General features: G+C 51.1%; 1 protein-coding gene across 1 annotated transcript; it reads right to left on the bottom strand.

Annotated features, from left to right (window-relative positions):
• Nucleotides 1-15,202: 15,202 nt before the first annotated feature.
• On the bottom strand, nucleotides 15,203-16,097 carry LOC119097921 (uncharacterized). The gene is made up of 2 exons (XM_037220867.1): nucleotides 15,721-16,097; nucleotides 15,203-15,529 (listed from the first exon to the last, which is right to left on the bottom strand). Exons 1-2 carry the CDS (start codon nucleotides 15,991-15,993, stop codon nucleotides 15,227-15,229), a joined length of 576 nt encoding a protein of 191 aa, XP_037076762.1. The 5' UTR covers nucleotides 15,994-16,097; the 3' UTR covers nucleotides 15,203-15,226.
• Nucleotides 16,098-20,517: the final 4,420 nt, after the last annotated feature.

Below are 20,517 nucleotides of genomic sequence, written 5' to 3'. Positions count from 1 at the left end.
CACATGTATCTTACATCTTTCGGTGCTTTCAGTTTGAATGTCTGCGTGTTTGAGGTGTTACAAGCCCAAACACAATTGTGAATGTACCTATGCCTTTTTATATCCAATGCAAATTGATTGCTTCAAAGGGGTCTAAGTACTTTTGCGCGCGAAACAAACATAGCATTGCGCCGACAGACGCAAACGGCACACAACATCGACACCAAAAATTATGTGGCGAACGACTGTTTGATATAAAAATTTCACCAGTGGAGGATGCAGGATTTCGTTAAGGGTGAAGGGGTTACGCAACATTGGGTCCCCTCCCCCTGGAACTTGGGCCCCCTTCAAAAACATCGGACCATTAAATTTCAAGATTCTTACCTATGCTATTTGCATAAAGGAGCCCAACTAACTGTGCGCGGCTTCACAAAACTAGGCGTGCTACGTTGCACATGCATAAAGCTTGTTCATGTTCTCCCGTCAACGTGAATCATGTCATTTTGAGGCGCAATGTTTCGGCAAAATATGCCAAATGAACTAGAGTTGACTGCTAAAAAAACATCAAACCAAGCACGAACGTCATTCCTAGCTTATTTGTGGCTAGCCGGCTGATCGATGTGATCGGTGCCCGGCATGCCAACAAAGAGGCTCCCGTCAACAGCACGGGGTCCTCAGAGCAAGTGAGAAGAACCCAAAACCAGCGTGGTAGGCCCATAAACAATCGAGAATGCCCCGGCAGACTAACATATAGAACTCGAGTCAGGGCACAGGGAACATTGAGCAAAGGGAAATCGCCTTGGACCAGTGTACATGAATTAATGCCCCTGGGGAATCAAGAGTGCCCCGGCACGCTAGCAGAAAAGGCCCCGACAACAGTGTAGGGCCTTCCGAGCAAAAGGAAAACAAATCAAGGACAACATGCTTTTCAACGATCGGATTTATCGTGCCAGTGGACATATACGGCCCGCAGACGGCGTGGGGTCTCTGGACAACGCAATGGGCCTCGAAATTTGACAATGGCCACCCTCTCAATCAATATGCAATTACTTGTGTCTGTTCATAGACCTTTCGCTCTCGCTTGAGACCGTTATTGGTCTCTTGGTAGCCCAAAGGTTTTCAATTTTGTAGTGTTTCGTGCTAAGAACAGCGTCTGCTCGGCCGACTTTGGTTCCTTTGGAGCCTATGGTCCCCTGTGGGACCCAAGGGGGTGGGGCATGGCTCCGTGCCCTCACCCCTCTCTTGATAGGCCACTGGATTCCACTGTATCTGACCTGATGGGGTTCGCAAACTGCAGCTGGCAGTGAACGGTGCGAGCGGGAGGGATGCTGCTGTCGACAGTCTCAGCTTCCTGGAGAAGAAACTCCAGCTCGGTCTCCACGTCATCGCCTGAGAGTTTCAAGATATCAGTCAAAGGATAAAGCAAAGAGCAGTTACGAGCTGTAAAATGTGCTCCAATGTTTTGAAGCAGCCTTACGGACAAGGTTCACAGGAAGTGACAATAGATTGTATCATCTAAATTTATCAGCTTCCTTCCTACCGTAACGTTCTGTGAAGCCCAGTTTTTAGACATAAACATCAAAACGCTTGTGCATCATGGTACGGAGCCACATCCCGAAAAAGGGGAAAACCCGATGAGCATCTGGATGTATTCTGGGGAGACTCATTCCGCGGATTTTACATGGCAATTAGCGTCAATCTTACGCCAAACGAAACAACTTGAAGGACAGCGTAAAACCTGTACAGCGTTTCAGTTGGATTGAGCCAATGGCACTGCTGCAGTTTTCTGACCTGCCCGGCGCGGAGTCCAGACACCGGCCTCGGCGAGAAGAACAGCTATAATGAAAGCCTATAACAGCCCTTCCGAGTCCGCTAATGCCTGTGTCCAACCGCGCAGCCGTGGCCCTGGTGGGTGTGAGCGGCGTTACCGTTGTTGCCGAGAGAAGCAACCGGCTTACGTGAGCGTATGGGGTGCAGGGGCCGGATGTCCGCCGGCCTCAGCATGCAGCCAACTTACGTGGAGGCGGAACGAGGCACGGGCTCTGTCCGGCCGCTTCAGCATGCAGCCAACTTACGTGAGCGGACGGGGCACGGGCTCTGTGTCCGGCCGGCTTCAGCAGGGCAGCCGACTTACGTGAGCGGACGGGGCAACGGGGCTCTGTCCGGCCGGCCTCAGCAGGCAGCCAACTTACGTGAGCGGACGAGGCAACGGGATTCTGTTCCGGCCGGCTTCAGCAGGCAGGCCGACTTACGTGAGGCGGACATGGGCGCGGGCTCTGTTCCGGCCGGCCCTCAGCAGGCAGCACAACTTACGTGAGCGAGACGAGGCACGGGCTCTGGTCCGGCCGGCTTCAGCAGGCAAGCCAACGTTACGTGAGCTGGACGGGGCACGCCGCTCTGTCCGGCCGGCTTCAGCCAGGCAGCCGACTTACGTGTTGAGCGGAACGGGGGCACGGGGCTCTGTGGCCGGCCGGCCTCAGCAGGTGCAGCCAACTTAACGTGCGAGCGGCACGAGGCACGGGCTCTGTCCGGTCTTCCGGCTTCAGCAGGCAGCCGACTTACGGTGACGCGGACGGGGCAGCGGGCTCTGTCCGGCCGGCCTCTAGCAGGCAGCCAACTATACGTGGAGGCGGACGGGGTCGCGGGCCTGTCCGGCCGGCCTCAGCAGGCAGCCAACTTACATGAGCCGACGGGGCGCGGGCTCTGTCCGGCCGGCCTCAGCAGGCAGCCAACTTACGTGAGCGGACGAGGCACGGGCTCTGTCCGGCCGGCTTCAGCAGGCAGCCGACTTACGTGAGCGGACGAGGCACGGGCTCTGTCCGGCCGGCTTCAGCAGGCAGCCGACTTACGTGAGCGGACGGGGCACGGGCTCTGTCCGGCCGGCCTCAGCAGGCAGCCAACTTACGTGAGCGGACGGGGCACGGGCTCTGTCCGGCCGGCCTCAGCAGGCAGCCAACTTACATGAGCGGACGAGGCACGGGCTCTGTCCGGCCGGCCTCAGCAGGCAGCCGACTTACGTGAGCGGACGGGGCACGGGCTCTGTCCGGCCGGCTTCAGCAGGCAGCCAACTTACGTGAGCGGACGGGGCGCGGGCTCTGTCCGGCCGGCCTCAGCAGGCAGCCAACTTACGTGAGCGGACGAGGCACGGGCTCTGTCCGGCCGGCTTCAGCAGGCAGCCGACTTACGTGAGCGGACGGGGCGCGGGCTCTGTCCGGCCGGCTTCAGCAGGCAGCCGACTTACGTGAGCGGACGGGGCGCGGGCTCTGTCCGGCCGGCCTCAGCAGGCAGCCGACAGTGCGGCCTCGCTCTGGCGTCAGCACCAGACGAATGCCTCCCAGCTGCGTGGCCAGCAGCAGCAGCTCCTGGGCCCACTGCTGGCCCTGCTCGGCGCGCAGCTCCAGCTCCGGACCCGCGCTGCCCATCTGCCGAACAATCGCACGCGGTCGACGAGGTGTAGCGATCGCGCTGCAGCGGAGTCCGGTCCGCTGCTGAATGTTTTGCCATGCGACCGGCTGGTTTGGTGGTAAGCATCGCAGTGCCCCGTGTCGATTGTAGTAGCAAAAACTGACTCACGGCGGGAGGCGAGTCTCAAAACTCGCCACCATTTGGTGAACACACATCGCAGCTCCATGGGATAGGACACACCGAAACGAGGAGAGGCGGGGAGTAGAGGAGGGAGGTGGGTTGGGGTGGGAAGGGAAAGAAAGGAGGAGGGAAAGAAGGAAGAAAGAGAGAACGGAAGAAGAGGAAGGAGGGAGAAAACGATGGGACGAAAGGGACGATGGTCGGGACGATGGGAAGAAAGAAAGAAAAAAGGGGATATATCTTTCACCTGCGGAAACGGAACGACTCCACCTAGGGTGGGGGAATTAACAGGAACAAGCAGGAACAAGGCCGGGCCCGCCACTTGCAACGTTCGGGGTCCCTGACAAAATGAGCGGTTTCTGTGTCGGTCATTGGCCAGTGTCGTATCAAGGGTCTTGTGGCGGCAAGTGGCCCTGGTCGGTCAAGAGTGATGTTTGGGGGGCCGAGGAGGGCTGAATGGTCTCTTGAAACCAAAGATCACGGGCCCGATGGGAGGGCTGAACGACCTTCTCAGGTCAGACTGAGCGTTCGCAGGGCGGTATCTCGAATGTCCGTTACGGATGCAAATGTCTCAAATGTCCGTTACGGATGCAAATGTCTCAAATGTCCGTTACGGATGCAAATGTCTCAAATGTCCGTTAAACGGATGCAAATGTCTCAAATGTCCGTTACGGATGCCAATGTCTCAAATGTCCGTTAACGGATGCAAATGTCTCAATGTCCGTACGGATGCAAATGTCTCAAATGTCCGTTACGGATGCAAATGTCTCAAATGTCCGTTACGGATGCAAATGTCTCAAATGTCCGTTACGGATGCAAATGTCTCAAATGTCCGTTACGGATGCAAATGTCTCGAATGCCCGTTACGGATGCAATGTCTCGAATGCCCGTTACGGATGCAAATGTCTCAAATGTCCGTTACGGATGCAATGTCTCGAATGCCCGTTACGGATGCAATGTCTCGAATGCCCGTTACGGATGCAATGTCTCGACATGCCTCGTGCCGATCGAACCGCTGACTGAGCCCCAAACTCCTGAGACAGCATTCCTCTGCTTCTGCCAGAGATCACCAGCATCGAACAGTCGGCTCCGTGTCGGTCGGAGCTCTTGGGGCCCATTTCCCAAGCAGGGACAAAGCCCACGATCTAGATTGGTCGGGGTCACTGCAGCAATGCGGGCTCCTGCATGTTTCAGGTGCCTGTCGGTATAACCTACAGGGTATTCAGTGTCAACAACAGGTCTCGAGTCTGTCAAGAGAATATTTGCTCAACTGGGATAGAGGGGGACTCCGGATGGTTGGGGGCCCCTTGCGTTGGCCGGGTCCTCTGATGATGAAATGGAACATAAGAGCTCATGATGATTGTTCGCACTGAGGCAATGGAAAGGTCTTGTGGCAGCTAGGGCCCAGTGCCGAACGGTGGGTTCTCCAACCCAGCTCCACAAGCCAAACTGAAACCTATGTGCCACTCATTTGACCACCTGAGGCGATCAGGGATCTGGCTGCGTCAATAAGGATTCCAGCATCGATCCCGGGCTAATTGCGTGGGTCAGGGGGCCTCCCGTGCCAGAGAGGGGCACCAATGGGGTATGACGTATCCTTACAATGGCCTCCGGATTGGTCATGGGATCCCGCCCCGTGCTAGCATGGCTGCCGGAAGACACCCCGCGGTGGGCGGAATGGCCCACGGGGCCTTGACCGGGAACAATAATGTGAGCCCTAGTGTGCTCCCGAGGCAACCCCGTTTGCCGGATAAAGGTAAGGGGTCTCATTAGTGTAGTGGGCCAAAACGAGCTATCCACTCAAAAACGGACGAGACCATCCCATGTTTGCCTGAGAGTATTCATTCTTTCACAGAACCGACTAGTGAAACAAACCATAAAAAGCCCGCGCCTGGGCCCGCACGCCCAGTCTCGGAAGCAGGGATGGCGATGGTTTGGGTTGCAGTTTCCGTAAAATCGAACGGCGTCGGTCACACCAGGCGATAGGTGACGTGGGCGCGAGAGCGACAGTCGTGGAATGATGCATGCCGTAAAAATATTTTGTACCGTTCAAAGCGTATCTTTTGTTTATAAGTTTGAGGTTGTCCTATTGATACAGCTACAGCAACACGGAAAATAGAGATCCTACCTTTACTTCTCCAGTTCTACCACCATATTCCAATACCACTTCACGGTGCTGTACAGGCCAATCCTTTCAACTCATCAATATAACAATCGTACAGGCGAAATAAACGCCTGGGTACCTTCTGAATATACAGTTTGATGACCTTCAGTATTCAAAAGTACGTCTTTCAGATGCATCATAATTTTCGTCTACGCACAACCCACGGTTTAATATTAGCCACAGGACCAATGCATCGCGGCCCATGGAGACTGCAGCACTTGGCATGGAGGCTTTCTTGTTAAGGTTATGATTATTATTAAGCGGATGCTCGAAGCTAAATTACATTATTTCTAACACTTACCACTTCTGACTGACTGATCTGCTGACAAACATTTCCAGACAAACCTGGCTTGGCCATGCGTCGATAAATTGTTGATCCGTTTTTATCTACATTCTGAATTCTACCGGTTTAAACAGTCCCTTGCACCATTGTAAGCCAAAGAACGTTACCTATTTATTTCATGTACTCTTGATATCCCGATTTACTTCTTCAGATCTGTGTTGCTTCAGCTGATTGACTACAAATTTCAGGCGGAATACGATTCGCGATGGCTTCTGATATTTATTGGGGTTAACAATGGCAGGTAAAAAAGGCTAAAATATGGGGCTGAGCAGTGGCAGCTGAGACGAAGGATGAGTAGGGCGAGAAGAGAGGAAAAAGAGGAGTGGGAGGGAGAGGAGGAGGGGGGGGGGGAGGGAGCGATGGGAACGGAAATAGGAGAGGGAGGCCAGTGATGCGGCCGCCGGACCGGGCCGCCATGTCCCCCACACCTAACCGGTGGACGCCAGGTTAGTACGGCACCGAAACACGCGCGCAAGTTTAGCCAGAACGACTAGCACAGACCATACCCAGCCCACAGATTTCGGTAGTTTCGACCAAGGCCCTTCCGACCAGAGAGCACCACTTGAGGACTATAGGATGAAGGAAAATGACAGACGGAAGGCAGACTTCCATGTGCCTGGGGCGCCACGGACACTACCGGACAGACCGAGTGTCGCGGGCACGTAGGACGATGTTCGCACGTAAAAGACAACATGTATATATATATACATATATATATATATATATATATATATATATATATATATATACCGATTGGCGTTTGGTCTCTTAGATTCTACTCTTTCCGACCTGACGTGAACATGTCAGGGCTAACTAATAGATGAGTTTATTTTATTTGTTTGCTGGAGGCGTTTCGGCCCATTCAGGCCATTTCACACCTGGAAGATACCATTTCAAACTGGTGTAATTATGTACGTGAACAAAGCTTTATTGACGTTAACATTGCTTCCAGCAAACTGGTAAGCCTGAGAAAGTTAAAAACAATGTTCAGCAATTGGGAATGGTCATCACCAAGGACATTTCTAAAAGAAAATTCGACATTGTGCTTACGACAAAAGGCCTGCATATATTTGCATTGCTGTTGAAGTTTGGTGCACTCAATGCTAATATATTTAACCGTAAGGGGATGATCGCACGGCTGACAATGAGGACGAGGGTGACTTAAGTATATGTGACTATGTATGAGTGTAGTGTGTCCATTTCGTAGACGGGCCAACACCTTCTCCACCAAGCGGTCTCAACGATGTGCTGATGGCCAAGGGGTAATGTCTGGTTTCATATCATGAGGTTGCTTTCTGGTAGTATCGGCCCTTCGTCGTAGTCAAAAATGTTTTGTCAGTATGCGAATCGAATGTTTTGTAGATGCGTGATCAACGGGGATCTCCATGATGTGTGGGGCTGTCAAAGCTTCCTTGGCTAGTTGGTCAGCCCGTTCATTGCTCATGAATGCCTGCATGTCCCGGAATCCATAGAAATTTGATATGCATGTCCCGTGTGTGTAATATATGATAGAGCTTGACGATTTTAACAAGGAAGTGGTGAGTGAAGTCTGGGTCAATAAGAGGTTGTACAGCTGTCTTCGAATCCGAACAAATCCCTATTGTCCTCGTTGTATGGGTGTGTTGTTGTATGTGCTTCAACGCAAGAAGAAGAGCAAATAATTCAGCCAAATATCTTGGGATGCCATCCGTTAACCAACAGTTTTCATGGTAATGCTCAGTGAGAATTACTGCACATCCGGTGTGACCACTGGCCTTGGAGCTATCGGTGTAAACAAAACTGCTATTTCGATCGCTGGAATTTAAAAGATTAATTGTTTGTTGAATATAACTTGTGAAAAAAACGATTGGGATCATCAAAAAGAAACAAAACTTTCCGAGGGGCTAACTGCCATGGTGGTACTATTATAGCAGGTGGCACGGAAGAAGGCCGTAAAATTAACTGGAGAGTGATATAGTAGACAGTGGTTCGAGATGCTATTGTAAGTCCTGACCGACGTCCTGCCGGTCCTACCTAGTTATAGTGAATGTAAGGTAAGATATGTGTGGATTCAAATGCTGGGTGGCTGGGATTTTGTCGCACTTTTCTTACGTATCTCAATGTGTCTTCCATTCGTCGGAGGGCAAGAGGCATGGCGTGAGCGTCCACTTCAAGCGCTGGAATCGGGTAAGTACGCAGAATTCCTTGGGCATCTCGCAAAAACATATTTTGTATGGTGGATAGTGGGTCAAGAATGTGATGGCTGCCTCCTGCCTATACCATGGAGCCATATTCAATGATGGAATGAACTAAGAATTTGTATAGACGTAATAAGTTTTGGCGGTCGGCACCGTATCTTGACCCGGAAATGCATCTAACAAAATTTAGTCGCTTCAGACATTTGGAGCGAACATGCTCCACCTGCTGTTGCATCGATAATCTGGGGTCAAGTACGATGCCAATAAATTTGAAAGAAGAAACGAAAGAAATGTAATGTTCACCTAATCGGAGCCGAAAATTGGGAGTACCGCGCATACTTTTGCTGAAAGCCATAACTGCAGATTTTGGAGCGGAGAAACGGAACCGGTGCCGCTCTGACCGCTGCTGCACCTTGTTCAGTGCAGGTTAAAAGACCATGTCGCAGGCTCGGCTAATGCCCAGAACACAGCAGTCGTGTGGTGTGGATGTTTAAATGAACGTCTGATGTCAGTTTCAAGTCCGATGGTATGGTCTATTGTGTTGCGATTGTGTCGGAAACCACATTGATTTTTTGTGAGCAGGCAGTCTTGTTCTGCAATCTGAAATATTCGCTTCACCACCATCCGTTCAAAAAATTTCTTAGACAGCTGGTAAGTGCAATGGGACGATAATTTGATGGGTCTTTGGTGCTTTCCCCTGGTTTTGGAAACGTGATAATAATGGTGTCTTTCCAAGCGTCAGAAAAGGTATGGGTTGACCACAAATCATTAAAAACTTCGAAAATAAAACGAAGCATATCTTCTGAAAGGCTACGAAAAAAATAGTGTAATTGATCTTGACCTACCGAGGTGCTGCCGGCTGATTTTATAGCCCTTTGTTGTTCCAGGAAAGAAAATGGTAAATTATAGTCTTCGGCATTATCGAACGCAAAGCAATTAGGATGTAAACGAAAACGCGCTTGCGCAGTTCCCACAAATCCTGGTTGGTAATTTCCGGATGAGCTACACTGAGAAAGACTTTCAGCAAGAGCGTTGGTGATAAGAGATGTTGCTGAAATGATTTGGTCAGTAATGCGTTAAGTGGGCAATGAAATAGAAGTGCGTTTCCCGGAAAGTGCTCGAACCAGTCCTCATAGTTGGCTTAGGGGAGCGGCAGCAGTCAGCTGTTGGATGTATCCTTGCCAAGAATGATGTTTGGCACTCCCTATAATTCGTCTGATTCGAGCACGCCCATAATTACGGGCAAGAAGATGAGGTACATCATGGTGGCGACGAAAGCAGCGGAAAGCACGTTTCCGACGTGCAACAGCATTCTTAACCTCGGTCGTCCACCATGGTACTGGGATGCGTCGTGATGGGGGTTAAGTCAATGGAATTGTCGCGGTCGCTGCGGTATGAATAATATGCGTAATAAGGTCAACACCCTGCTCTGGTGATTCAGAACAGTCTCAGTTCACATAACAAAGTTCTTGAAATTTGGCCCAGCCTGCTTTTCGTAAATTCCAGTGGGGTGTGAATCGCGAAACCTCTTCATCAGTTGAATCAAAAGTGGTGTAAAGTTCAATTGGAAAACGGTCGCTGTCGTGTATATCTCCCTCAACAATCCAATCAAAGTATGTCGCTATTGAGGGAGAGCACAGCGACAGATCGATGGCGGTTTCTGTACCAGTGGGTAAGCGATGGTAAGTGTTATGTCCTTTGTTTAACAATACTAAGTTATGAGCATCAATAAGGTCTTCAAAAAATTGTCCTCGGCGATTGACAGCCTGAGTGCCGCTACTCCAAGCTGGGCTCTGACCGTTTAAATCGCCGAGGATGAGATAAGGGTTTTGGATGAGAAAGTGAGTGACTAGGTGATCAAGCTGCCGCGAGAGCCCCGCATTATTGCAGGTTGGGGGAATGTACAAAAAACAGATATCGATGATGCGGTTATGAAGTCGCACAGAACATGCAACAACCTGTAGAGGTATGGTGAGTGGAAGGTGCATCTGTATTATTTCATTTTTGATATAAAGCGCCACCCCACCTTGGTGACGTTTGCCGGTTGTGTCGTCACCACGATATAAGGAATAATTTGAAAATTTAAAGTTATATGGGTCGGCAGGACGAAACCGGGCTTCCTGCACAGCTATAATGATGGGAACTAATGCTGCAAAAAAATTCATTTCGGGCCATTTTGAAATAAGACCGCAACAATTCCACTGTAAGACGACAGACATTCAATGGTGGTTTGACCCATCCCCACCGGTTGGTGAGAATCGGCAGAAAGAAACTGATCAAGGCCGGCCCATGGCTACCCTGACAGGGGGCCAGGACCGGCGGTCTTCGCCCGGGCGCGTTGTAGCAGGTGTTGTTCCGGTGGAGGGGGACGGGCCGTTTGTACGGCGGCCAGAGGGCCCCGGCTGCCGACCGTTCGCAGTCGGAGGGCTGGAGCGCTGGCCGACCCGGAGACGGGAGGGCGCGGAGGTTCGAACGCGAGGCCAGGGCCGGCTCAAAGGAACAATTCTGCCGGGCTTATGTGCTTGATGTAACTGAGACAGTCTTGACTGGAACAAGGATTTTCAGCGGCGATAACTGGGGAAACGGCTCTGTTTATGTACTAAATTTCACCACTTTTACTTTTGTTGCTTGCGCGTATGATTTTGAGGACGACAAATATATTTTTGCCTCGACAGTGTGTCGTGCTTGTTGGTAAGATACATCTGTCTTGACCTTTTCGGAGCAGATCTCCTTTTCTTTTCTCTATGCCGGCCACTGGAAAGAATTGGCGCTGTGGTCTGCACTTCCACAGCTTAAACATCTTTGGGGTGATGTGCACACGGACCCCTCGTGAGGGGTCTCTCCGCACTTGAGGTACCTTGCACTCTGTTTGCAGAGCGTGCAGCCGTGTCCGAACTGTTGCCATTTGAAATATCTGAGTGGATTTGGAATAAATACCCTGACTTGATATCGGAGGCAGCCGGCTGTGAGAGTCTCTGGGAAGCGGGCGATTGCAAAGTAAAAACAAGTAGGCTGGTGTCCTGATGCTGCCCGTTGCGGAACGTGGTTAGTCGTCGAACATGACAAACGTTGTCAGCTCTGAGCTCCACTAAGATCTCCCCCCAAAACAGGATCCCCTGGCAGAAAGCCGCCACAGGAGCAACCAATTCTACCAGGAATTGCCTTGCCACCCGGGCGTATCCGGCGAATGGGTCGACGATCTTTGTTGTGATTTAAATGGTTTAGTTTTTGGGATTAGAGCCATTTCGACCAGAAATAATCGTTTCAGTGCTGTGGGATGAAGGATAATGGTTAACGGTGGGGTAGACTAGCGCGCTTCTTGGGGGGGGGGGGAAGGGGGGCAACCGCCGGGCTTTAAATCACGCAAGCGCGCTGGATACCTTATCGGGGTCCCCCTCCACGAAGCTCTCGGCCCACTCGTGGCTGACGCACGCAGCCTGCCCGTACAAGCGGGATGTCGCTAGGACGCATGGTAAATCAAGACGGAGAATTCAGGGGACGAATGTAAGTTAAGTAAGTAGGTTCATAAGTAGGTTCAAGTAAAATATAGCATATGGCATGTGCATACTACCGAAACGTTCTAGAAATGAGGTTCGGAAATGAATATCTTACGAGTGAGGTACCTGAAAATGTCACCGAAAGAGAAAATAACGCAACCACTGATGAACAACACGGGAAACACAAAAACAAACCGACGCTGACCCACCAGCTAAGTTGCCGCAGCAATCGCGTTGCGGTTCAACAGTGCCATCTTGTGGCGTGCAAGAGAACTTCAAATGTATATATATATATATATATATATATATATATATATATATATATCCTCTTAATGCTTTCTAATGCGATCCGATTTCCGATCCTCCGACTGTTATTTGAGGGTCGAGGGAAGACGGCTGGAACCGCGACGGAGCCGACGCGTAGCCAAAACACAACGGCGTTGGTCTCTTTAAGCCACAGGGTATACTCAGTAATATTCCTCGGACTCCTCATCTAACACTATCTGATTGTAGGCGCTTGAAAGGTCTTCTTTGAAAAGACTGAATATCCAAACCGTTTAACCCGCAGTTACTCGACTCCCCGAAGAGGATACTTCTCCAGACGAGCTATCTGATTTACGGAGTGCGGAGCAGCCGACCTCCAGCGCTTGAGCCTCTGCCGACTCGAAAGCGCGCGCCACCGTCAGCGCCGTGTCCAGAGTCTGACCTGTCTGACTCAGCAAACGGGTCTGCAACCTGTGTCCCGAGCGCCGCACACAAGCCTGTCCCGCTGGCTATCCTGAAACACGCTCGCTGGAAACGAGCGGTGCTCAGCCAGCTTGCGCAGTCGGGCCGCAGAATCAATCACTGATTCACCGTCTGCCCGACAGCACAAATGGTACCGGAATCATTGGACTAAGACTAATTTCTACGGCTCAAAGTGGTCCGACAGTGTAATTGAGCTCGGAGGGGTTCCGCGGAGACACCAGGTCTTCCAGCAATCCGTAGGTGCTCGAACTCATCACATTGATGAAATTCGCGCGATGCTTCACTGCCACATCTGCCGGAAAGTAATTGGCCACAAAAAACGTTCCCATCGCCGCACAACCGACGTTAACGATTCCGATCAGTCGCCAAACTCCGGGGCGCGGTTCCAAAGATCCGCCATCACGCACGCACACAGCCTGCCCCGTCGCCAGCGGCACAGACGGGCTCTCGGTACAGACTGTGCCCGAGGGCACCCGCTGACCGGTCACGGATCGCACCTCCTACGCCGACCAATGGCAGGGCGCCACGCCATGGAGGGCGGTTTGCATACCCAGCCCATTACACTCCTTAAACAAAGCCTGTGACGGACTCGGGGCCAGTAGCTAACACATGACCTCCTGTTTGGCACTGTGGACCCCTGAACGACGCAGGGTTGTTGCAGTAGGGGTGTTATCATCAGCAAATGACCGACATTGTCCTCAGAGAGAGCCAAATGCTAATCTTGTATTGACTTACAATGACAGTTGGATCACCATACCACAAAGTCTACTGCTATTTAAATCAAAACTCTTGGCAAACAGGAAATGACGATGGAGCCTATACCTCAGTCCCTCCTCATTGCCTACATTTGCTACACCACCTCACGCCTCACTTTTCATTTCCTTCCCATTGGGTACAGCATTAGTTACTATATACATTTCAAGTAACTAAGATTTATGAAAGCAAAGGGCTGAACGGTAAATAATTGCTTAAATGCTAACAAACACTGATGAAAGGAATGCGCTTCAAGCAGGGGCATAGCTTTTTATGACAGACTGGGGGAGTCATACCCTACTCATCTGAGCAACTGAGCGGCAGCGTCGCAGCCACGCCGCGGTTCTTAAGCTTCCCTTCAGTCCACCCCGCCCGGCTGACCTGAGTACACACGGTGGCGGCGAACTGCGCCATCTGCCTCAGTTGCGTCATCTCACGCCGCGAGCGCTCCTCGGCCAGCTGCGTGCCGTTCAGCGCGGCCGTCTGGTGCAGCCGCAACAGGAGGCGGCTGACGAGCCGCTGGTTTTCCGTCTGTGCGCCCAGCACGCGCAGAGAGCGGACCAGCGCGCGGCCTGCCGGCTCGGCGTCGGCCGGCGGCGCCGCGGCCGTGGCCGCCGCCAGCTGCAGCGCCGCCGCCAGGCCGCGCGAGGCCTGAGGCAGCGTCAGGCCCAGACCGTGCGGGAACAGCAGCCGGCCGGCCAGGCTCATCGCTGGTGCCACCTGGCGGCACAGGCCGCCTGTCAGGCGCTGACATCGGTTGATCGCCTCGACCAAATACACAGACCTGCACGCTTATGAGCCTTGCGATAATGGCAAAGCATAGGTCCTATACATTTGTATCAACGTGTCTTATTAATCTTATTCATTTCGCTTCACATCCCCGCCTTCCGTACCGAAAGCTGATGAAAACCCATTTTTTACCCGGCCTGTTACAAGAAGTGATGTAGAATTGCGTAGGCACGCAGTTCTTTTGTCCGGGACTTAGTCCATGCGTGAGGTGCAGTGATGATGGAACACGAGACCAGCCGTCAAACCAGTGTGAGATGACAGAAAAATGGCGTAAAAGCTAGTTTCATCGAGGGTCAGCTTAAACATACATGGTCTCCGATACGAAAACCAGGCTTTCAAAATGCACCGGAAAGGGTGAAATGATCAGTCATTAAGCGCATTCATCGCAAACATGATTATCTGTAACCATATGGTCTGTCTATACCAGGTTTTTGTCTCGCCGTCGAAGGTGAGTCAGTCAGATAACGTTACGAGAAAAGGTGTGATGTGCAATCTGTGCCCCATTGTGCTCAATTTGGGATTAAAATCGGCTTACTTCACGCAACGAAATGCATACCTAAGATTCAGATCTTCGTTTAAATGATCTTAAACATCCGGGTATAGTTGCAAGCACAATCGATCAAGTACAGGTACAAGTGAAGAACAATCGGCATTGATACAACTATAATCGATTACAATCGATGCACCACCGCTCATCGTCTACAAATATGACGACAACCAGCTGCGTGTTGAGCATGGCCACGGACTCCTGTTGGCTCTGACAATATGCCCGGTGTGACCGGATGGAAAGGAGGAAAAGCAAGCGTTGTCAGTGGATCAGCGAGAGCTGACAACAAGTATGACGCATTTAACGAAATAATGACGTGAGCAGCTGCGCAGGTTATCGCTTGGGGCTATGTGTGCCCTTCCGTCTCCCTGTAAAAATTGTCATGCGAACACAGCATCAGGCGGTTACTGAAATACGATTGGCCGCTGACGGGGATACGGAAGACGGGTAAAACCATAGCGTTAAGCGCACGTGATTGGCAGCAAATAAGTTAGAAACTTTATCGGTACAGCTTTTCAAATTGGCCTACCCGAGTACATGATTGTTTTCGGAATCAAGACCGGGTGTGCTCGTCGATGAACACAGTGCAAGATAGTTGCCAGCGCGCTTACAGTCGTCATACTCTGATTACAACGGCGCCGCCTTCTACCGCCGGTCCTTCAGTATATCCCGTCTCTGCCCGCAGCCCGAAGTTTCCAGAGGCCAGAGGCCTCTCACCAGGTTCACGTCACCATCGCCAGCACCGGCGTCCGTCAGCGTCACCGGCCGGCCACCAGACCGCGCCACCGTCTGCAGCAGTTCGTCCAGGTAGCTGATCTGCTGGGGGCTGAACTGTCCGGGCGGCTGGTGCTGCTGCTGCTGGTGCAGCAGCTGCAGCCAGGCTGCTATCAGCCGCTCCTCCTGGCGCACCTTGCGCCGGTGGGCGCGCACCCAGCGTCGCTCTGGCATCTGAGGTCAGGTCACAGGAGGCTAGTCTCTCGCGCTTTCGGCTAGTCTCTCTTAACACCACCGGAACCAAGCACACCTGACTCATCCAGCCAGTATCATTATCACATTACGCACCGTTTAAAAAGTGTTATTGGTGAGTATCACCCAGATCAACACAGTTCGCTGACCTCTCTCGACCTTCCCCTTCTCACCCCGGGGGCCGGCTCGTCGCGAAGGCTAGTCGCGTGCAACGAGCGCAGAAACCTCTCCAAGATGGCGGCGTCCACACCGTAGTCCTCCGGCGCCGACTCCTTGCGAAGCATCACGTTGTGGCCGGGGAAGAAGTAGCTGCGCAGGTTGCGGTAGCGCAGCGCCTGTTCCAGCGCGTCCAGGATCCGCAGCACGTGTCTGCTGACGGACGCCACACTCCAGTGCTCCACGCGCGCGTCCAACTCCAGCTCGAAGAAAAACAGGGTCTTCAGCATGTAAGTGCTGATGCAAGAGAGGAGGTCCTGGGGAGAAGGTGCGTTCGCTATAAATTGACAAAGAGGACAGTCATCCGTTGCCGTCAGCAGTTTTCCACGTTTATGCGCGGACACCACCACGCTGTTGACAGAATGTTGGGCTTGTACGACATTGATTCTCAGATTTAGCGGTTCATACGTATTCCGAATAAAAGGCGTATTACGTAAGAGGTGTACAAATAAAACCGTATTAGCCCCGTCCAGCACCGATTACACGATGCTTGTAAAAGCACGCACGGTATGGATCAGACGTAGTGAGTGTTTCAGAAGCCTTCGTTCTCAGTTCAATGCGTGCTGTGTGTGACAACAGTCCGACAGCGTCGTTGCGGGATTATCCAGCGCCTATGAGGCGCCAGAGTTCAATATCACCGGCCTATTGTGTTTACCACCGTATTAATCAAAAAGAAAAGATGACATTATTACATTCCGTGTTAACCCATTACTTCTACCTTACACACAACGGGCTACCACGTTGAAATATTTTACTACACCATGACACGCGCGTTTCCTAGATGACTTGGCATGATAAACAATGCCGCTTTGTTCTGAAAGGAATGCTGTCTTATTGTACTGAGTATCATGGTCTTCATGCTTTTGTTTAGATGGTAAATACAAATCAATCAGTTTTGTGATTTCTAACCGGAGCGATATTCTAACATAGCCTAAACATTGCTTGATACCATAATACGAAAGTTAAAGGGAATGTTCCCCATTTTAAGATATTGAAACAAACGTCAGATATGATGAAAAAGGTCGCTTATAACTATTTTTATACTTTTAAGTGGAAAACCCGCACTAAGGAACATAATTTTTGTGTTGAGTAAATATGCTTCTCAATACGCCATTGTTTGGTTACGCCATCGTACCTTGCACAATATTGATTGAAAGCCAATTGACGGACGCTATGCCTGGAAATCGTGTTTGCGAACGCCCAGGTGTGAACAACCCGACAATGGTATTTCCTTGGCCATGATCGCTGCATGGCTGATGAAATGGCAGGATTTAAACGAAAATGCTTTCAAACATAGAAGCTTTAATCAGAGCAGTTTTTAGCAGGTAACATAAGTATATTATAACCTGCATGATATCAGTGCTGATGTCACGAATTAGTGGTGACACTGTTTTTTTTCAATGCCCCTTAGCCAAGCGCATTTCACAAATTCTCAGTCAAGATCCACTTCACGTAATGAACGGTACAAACTACTCAATAACGAGCCTTATTACCAGCCGTAAGAAACGTAGCTGGCCTCAGCGCCTTGCGACCAACGTGATCAGTCCGCCGCGCAGTGTTTTACAGTCGGGTCATCTGAGACAGATGGATTCGAATGCTCGCCACTCGGCTGTGAGTTGAGTTCAGTACGAGGCTGTGGGCTGCCGCTGGTTGTTTACAGTCGGGTCATCAGAGACAGATGGCTTTGAATGCTCGCCACTAGGCTGTGAGTTGAGTTCAGTACGAGGCTGTGGGCTGCCGCTGGTTGTTTACAGTCGGGTCATCAGAGACAGATGGCTTCGAATGCTCGCCACTCGGCTGTGAGTTGAGTTCAGTACGGGGCTGTGGGCTGCCACTGGTTGTTCACGGTCGGGTCATCTGAGACAGATGGCTTTGAATGATCGCCACTCGGCTGTGAGTTGAGTTCAGTACGAGGCTGCAGGCTGCCGCTGGTTGTTTACAGTCGGGTCATCTGAGACAGATGGCTTCGAATGATCGCCACTCGGCTGTGAGTTGAGTTCAGTACGGGGCTGTGGGCTGTCACTGGTTGTTTACAGTCGGGTCATCTGAGACAGATGGCTTCGAATGCTCGCCACTAGGCTGTGAGTTGAGTTCAGTTCGGGGCTGTGGGCTGCCGCTGGTTGTTTACAGTCGGTTCATCAGAGACAGATGGCTTCGAATGCTCGCCACTCGGATATGAGTTGAGTTCAGTACGAGGCTGTGGGCTGCCGCTGGTTGTTTACAGTCGGGTCATCTGAGACAGATGGCTTCGAATGCTCGCCACTCGGCTGTGAGTTGAGTTCAGTACGAGGCTGTGGGCTGCCGCTGGTTGTTAACGGTCGGGTCATCTGAGACAGATGGCTTCGAATGCTCGCCACTCGGCTGTGAGTTGAGTTCAGTACGAGGCTGTGGGCTGCCACTGGTTGTTCACGGTCGGGTCATCTGAGACAGATGGCTTTGAATGATCGCCACTCGGCTGTGAGTTGAGTTCAGTACGAGGCTGTGGGCTCCGCTGGTTGTTTACAGTCGGGTCATCTGAGACAGATGGCTTCGAATGCTCGCCACTAGGCTGTGAGTTGAGTTCAGTACGAGGCCGTGGGCTGCCGCTGGTTGTTTACAGTCGGGTCATCTGAGACAGATGGCTTCGAATGCTCGCCACTCGGCTGTGAGTTGAGTTTAGTACGAGGCTGTGGGCTGCCGCTGGTTGTTTACAGTCGGGTCATCAGAGACAGATGGCTTCGAATGCTCGCCACTCGGCTGTGAGTTGAGTTCAGTACGAGGCTGTAGGCTGCCGCTGGTTGTTTACAGTCGGGTCATCAGAGACAGATGGCTTCGAATGCTCGCCACTCGGCTGTGAGTTGAGTTCAGTACGGGGCTGTGGGCTGCCGCTGGTTGTGTTCGTGTCGTGAGAAGCTCACCGGCTTAAAGGACGCAGTTTATCGGCAGTTTCTTGAAGGCGCTGCTGTATGACTCTCCCAGGAACTATCATAGAGGGCGTCCCTGGTAGAAGTGTTAGAAAGCCCTGCCGATCTAGGAGGTTCGTTGTTTGTGGATACCTGAACTGTGTCTTGCGAGTTACTCGGAGGACGATGAAGCGACATATGTCAAAAATTTACCCGGGGTTTTCTGCTGCCGAGAGGATCAGCGGCCTTGGGTTAAGATGACGGGTATCGCTGACCTATGCCTCACGTACTGCCTGCCGCACTGCAGATTAGGCGAGCTGACCGGCTAACACTTGTGAGCCAAAACGCCTACATTGTCATGATACTGTATATAAAGTTATATGAAGGCAACATGCCGTTTAAAAATGTATTGTGCATCTTCTGAAATTAAGCTTGCATGAATTTCGTACTAGATTCCGTTGACTAAGACTGTATCAGCCGGTCAGTCTGCAAAATCTACGGTGCGGCAGGTGGGCGTGATTGAAGTAAATGCCTATCGGCAAAATGACTAACTACATACGGTGTTTTGACGATCTAGACACTTTTGCTTCAGCATACCATTACTTATTCTCTAAACTGCTGCATAAAAATTACGGTGGAGCGATATTACGAACACGCCACATAAACTCTGATCGGGCGCCGTCGCGGCCGCGCCGTACAGACTGCGCAATGACAGTGGATGAGTTTTTATGCTGAGCACCCCAATAGCAAATAATGTCATTAACTAACTGAGACAGAAAGTTTTATTTACCCGGGATTTTATCTAAAATAAAGCTTACCGAACGTAAACTAACCTAATCTAATGTCAAGTTCTTGCGCTGTTGGCCGGCGTGCCGCACCAGCTGTCACCGTGAAATGTCACGTTGCACCAAAAGGCCACATTAGAGTATCGTGGCTCAGTTCCATGCTCGCTTGCTCCGCCTGCCACACGGTATGGGATTGCAGGTTCACTTAGTGTTCAACGCTGAGCAACCCTAGCACAGCGCACGAGGAAGGAAAATAAATGCCCACTGTACATGCATATTACGACTATTATCTTGTTCGGACAGCACTCTACTTTAGCAGGCTACTTTTGAGTTCTAAGTTCTAAGCCGGAAATTTACCTGAAAATTTGTCTTGGTCTCACAATCTACTCAAGCCAAATTTCAGTGTGGAGGCATTTGGAAATCCACAGAGGGTCCCTGCCCCCGTAAAGGCGGCAGAGTCCCACTCTCCCTGGCCGGTCCCCCAGAACCTACTCCAGAGAGGTAACGGTGCGGAGTGCCTCGAACAGCCGAGATCCAAGGCTTACAATGGGCCCGCGCCAGAATGAAGCGGCTTTTCCATCGCACATCTCACTTCTCTTCGGATTCTTACACAATACATGACTGTCTTATCTTTTTTTTTAAAACGGAGAACTGTGGCAAACCATACCAGTTGGCAAAAACGTGTGCCTACTTAAACCCTTGTGTAGTGACCTGGTTTTTTTGTTACTGAGGACTTTTCCAGGATATTTTAAAGCACAAGCAAGGTCGCGCTGGACTTATATCGACGGTCGGAATTCTGCCTTCTATGCTTTTATACAAATCCAACTCCACACGTTAATTTAACAACAAGAAAACACTTATAAACAAGGGCATATCAAATTCAAATAAAAGCGTGAAGGTTCTGTCTCCAATTTGAAATTGAATACAACTTCATCCGACTTCTGGTCGTGACCAATCATCCGAGCTAAGTTGACTGTTGGCGGTGCCAAGAAACCCTCAACTGCGGCGATGAACACTGATCGGCCGTCCATTTCATTTGCTGTTTATACTGCTGTGCGTACCTGTGAATCATGGAAATACATGGCTA

This window comes from Pollicipes pollicipes, unplaced genomic scaffold (genome assembly GCF_011947565.3).
Source record: "Pollicipes pollicipes isolate AB1234 unplaced genomic scaffold, Ppol_2.1 Scaffold_4740;HRSCAF=5597_pilon_pilon_pilon, whole genome shotgun sequence".
Lineage (NCBI taxonomy): Eukaryota > Metazoa > Arthropoda > Thecostraca > Pollicipedomorpha > Pollicipedidae > Pollicipes > Pollicipes pollicipes.
The sequence above is the reverse complement of the archived record's forward strand: the minus strand, read 5'-3'. Positions and strand labels throughout refer to the sequence as shown.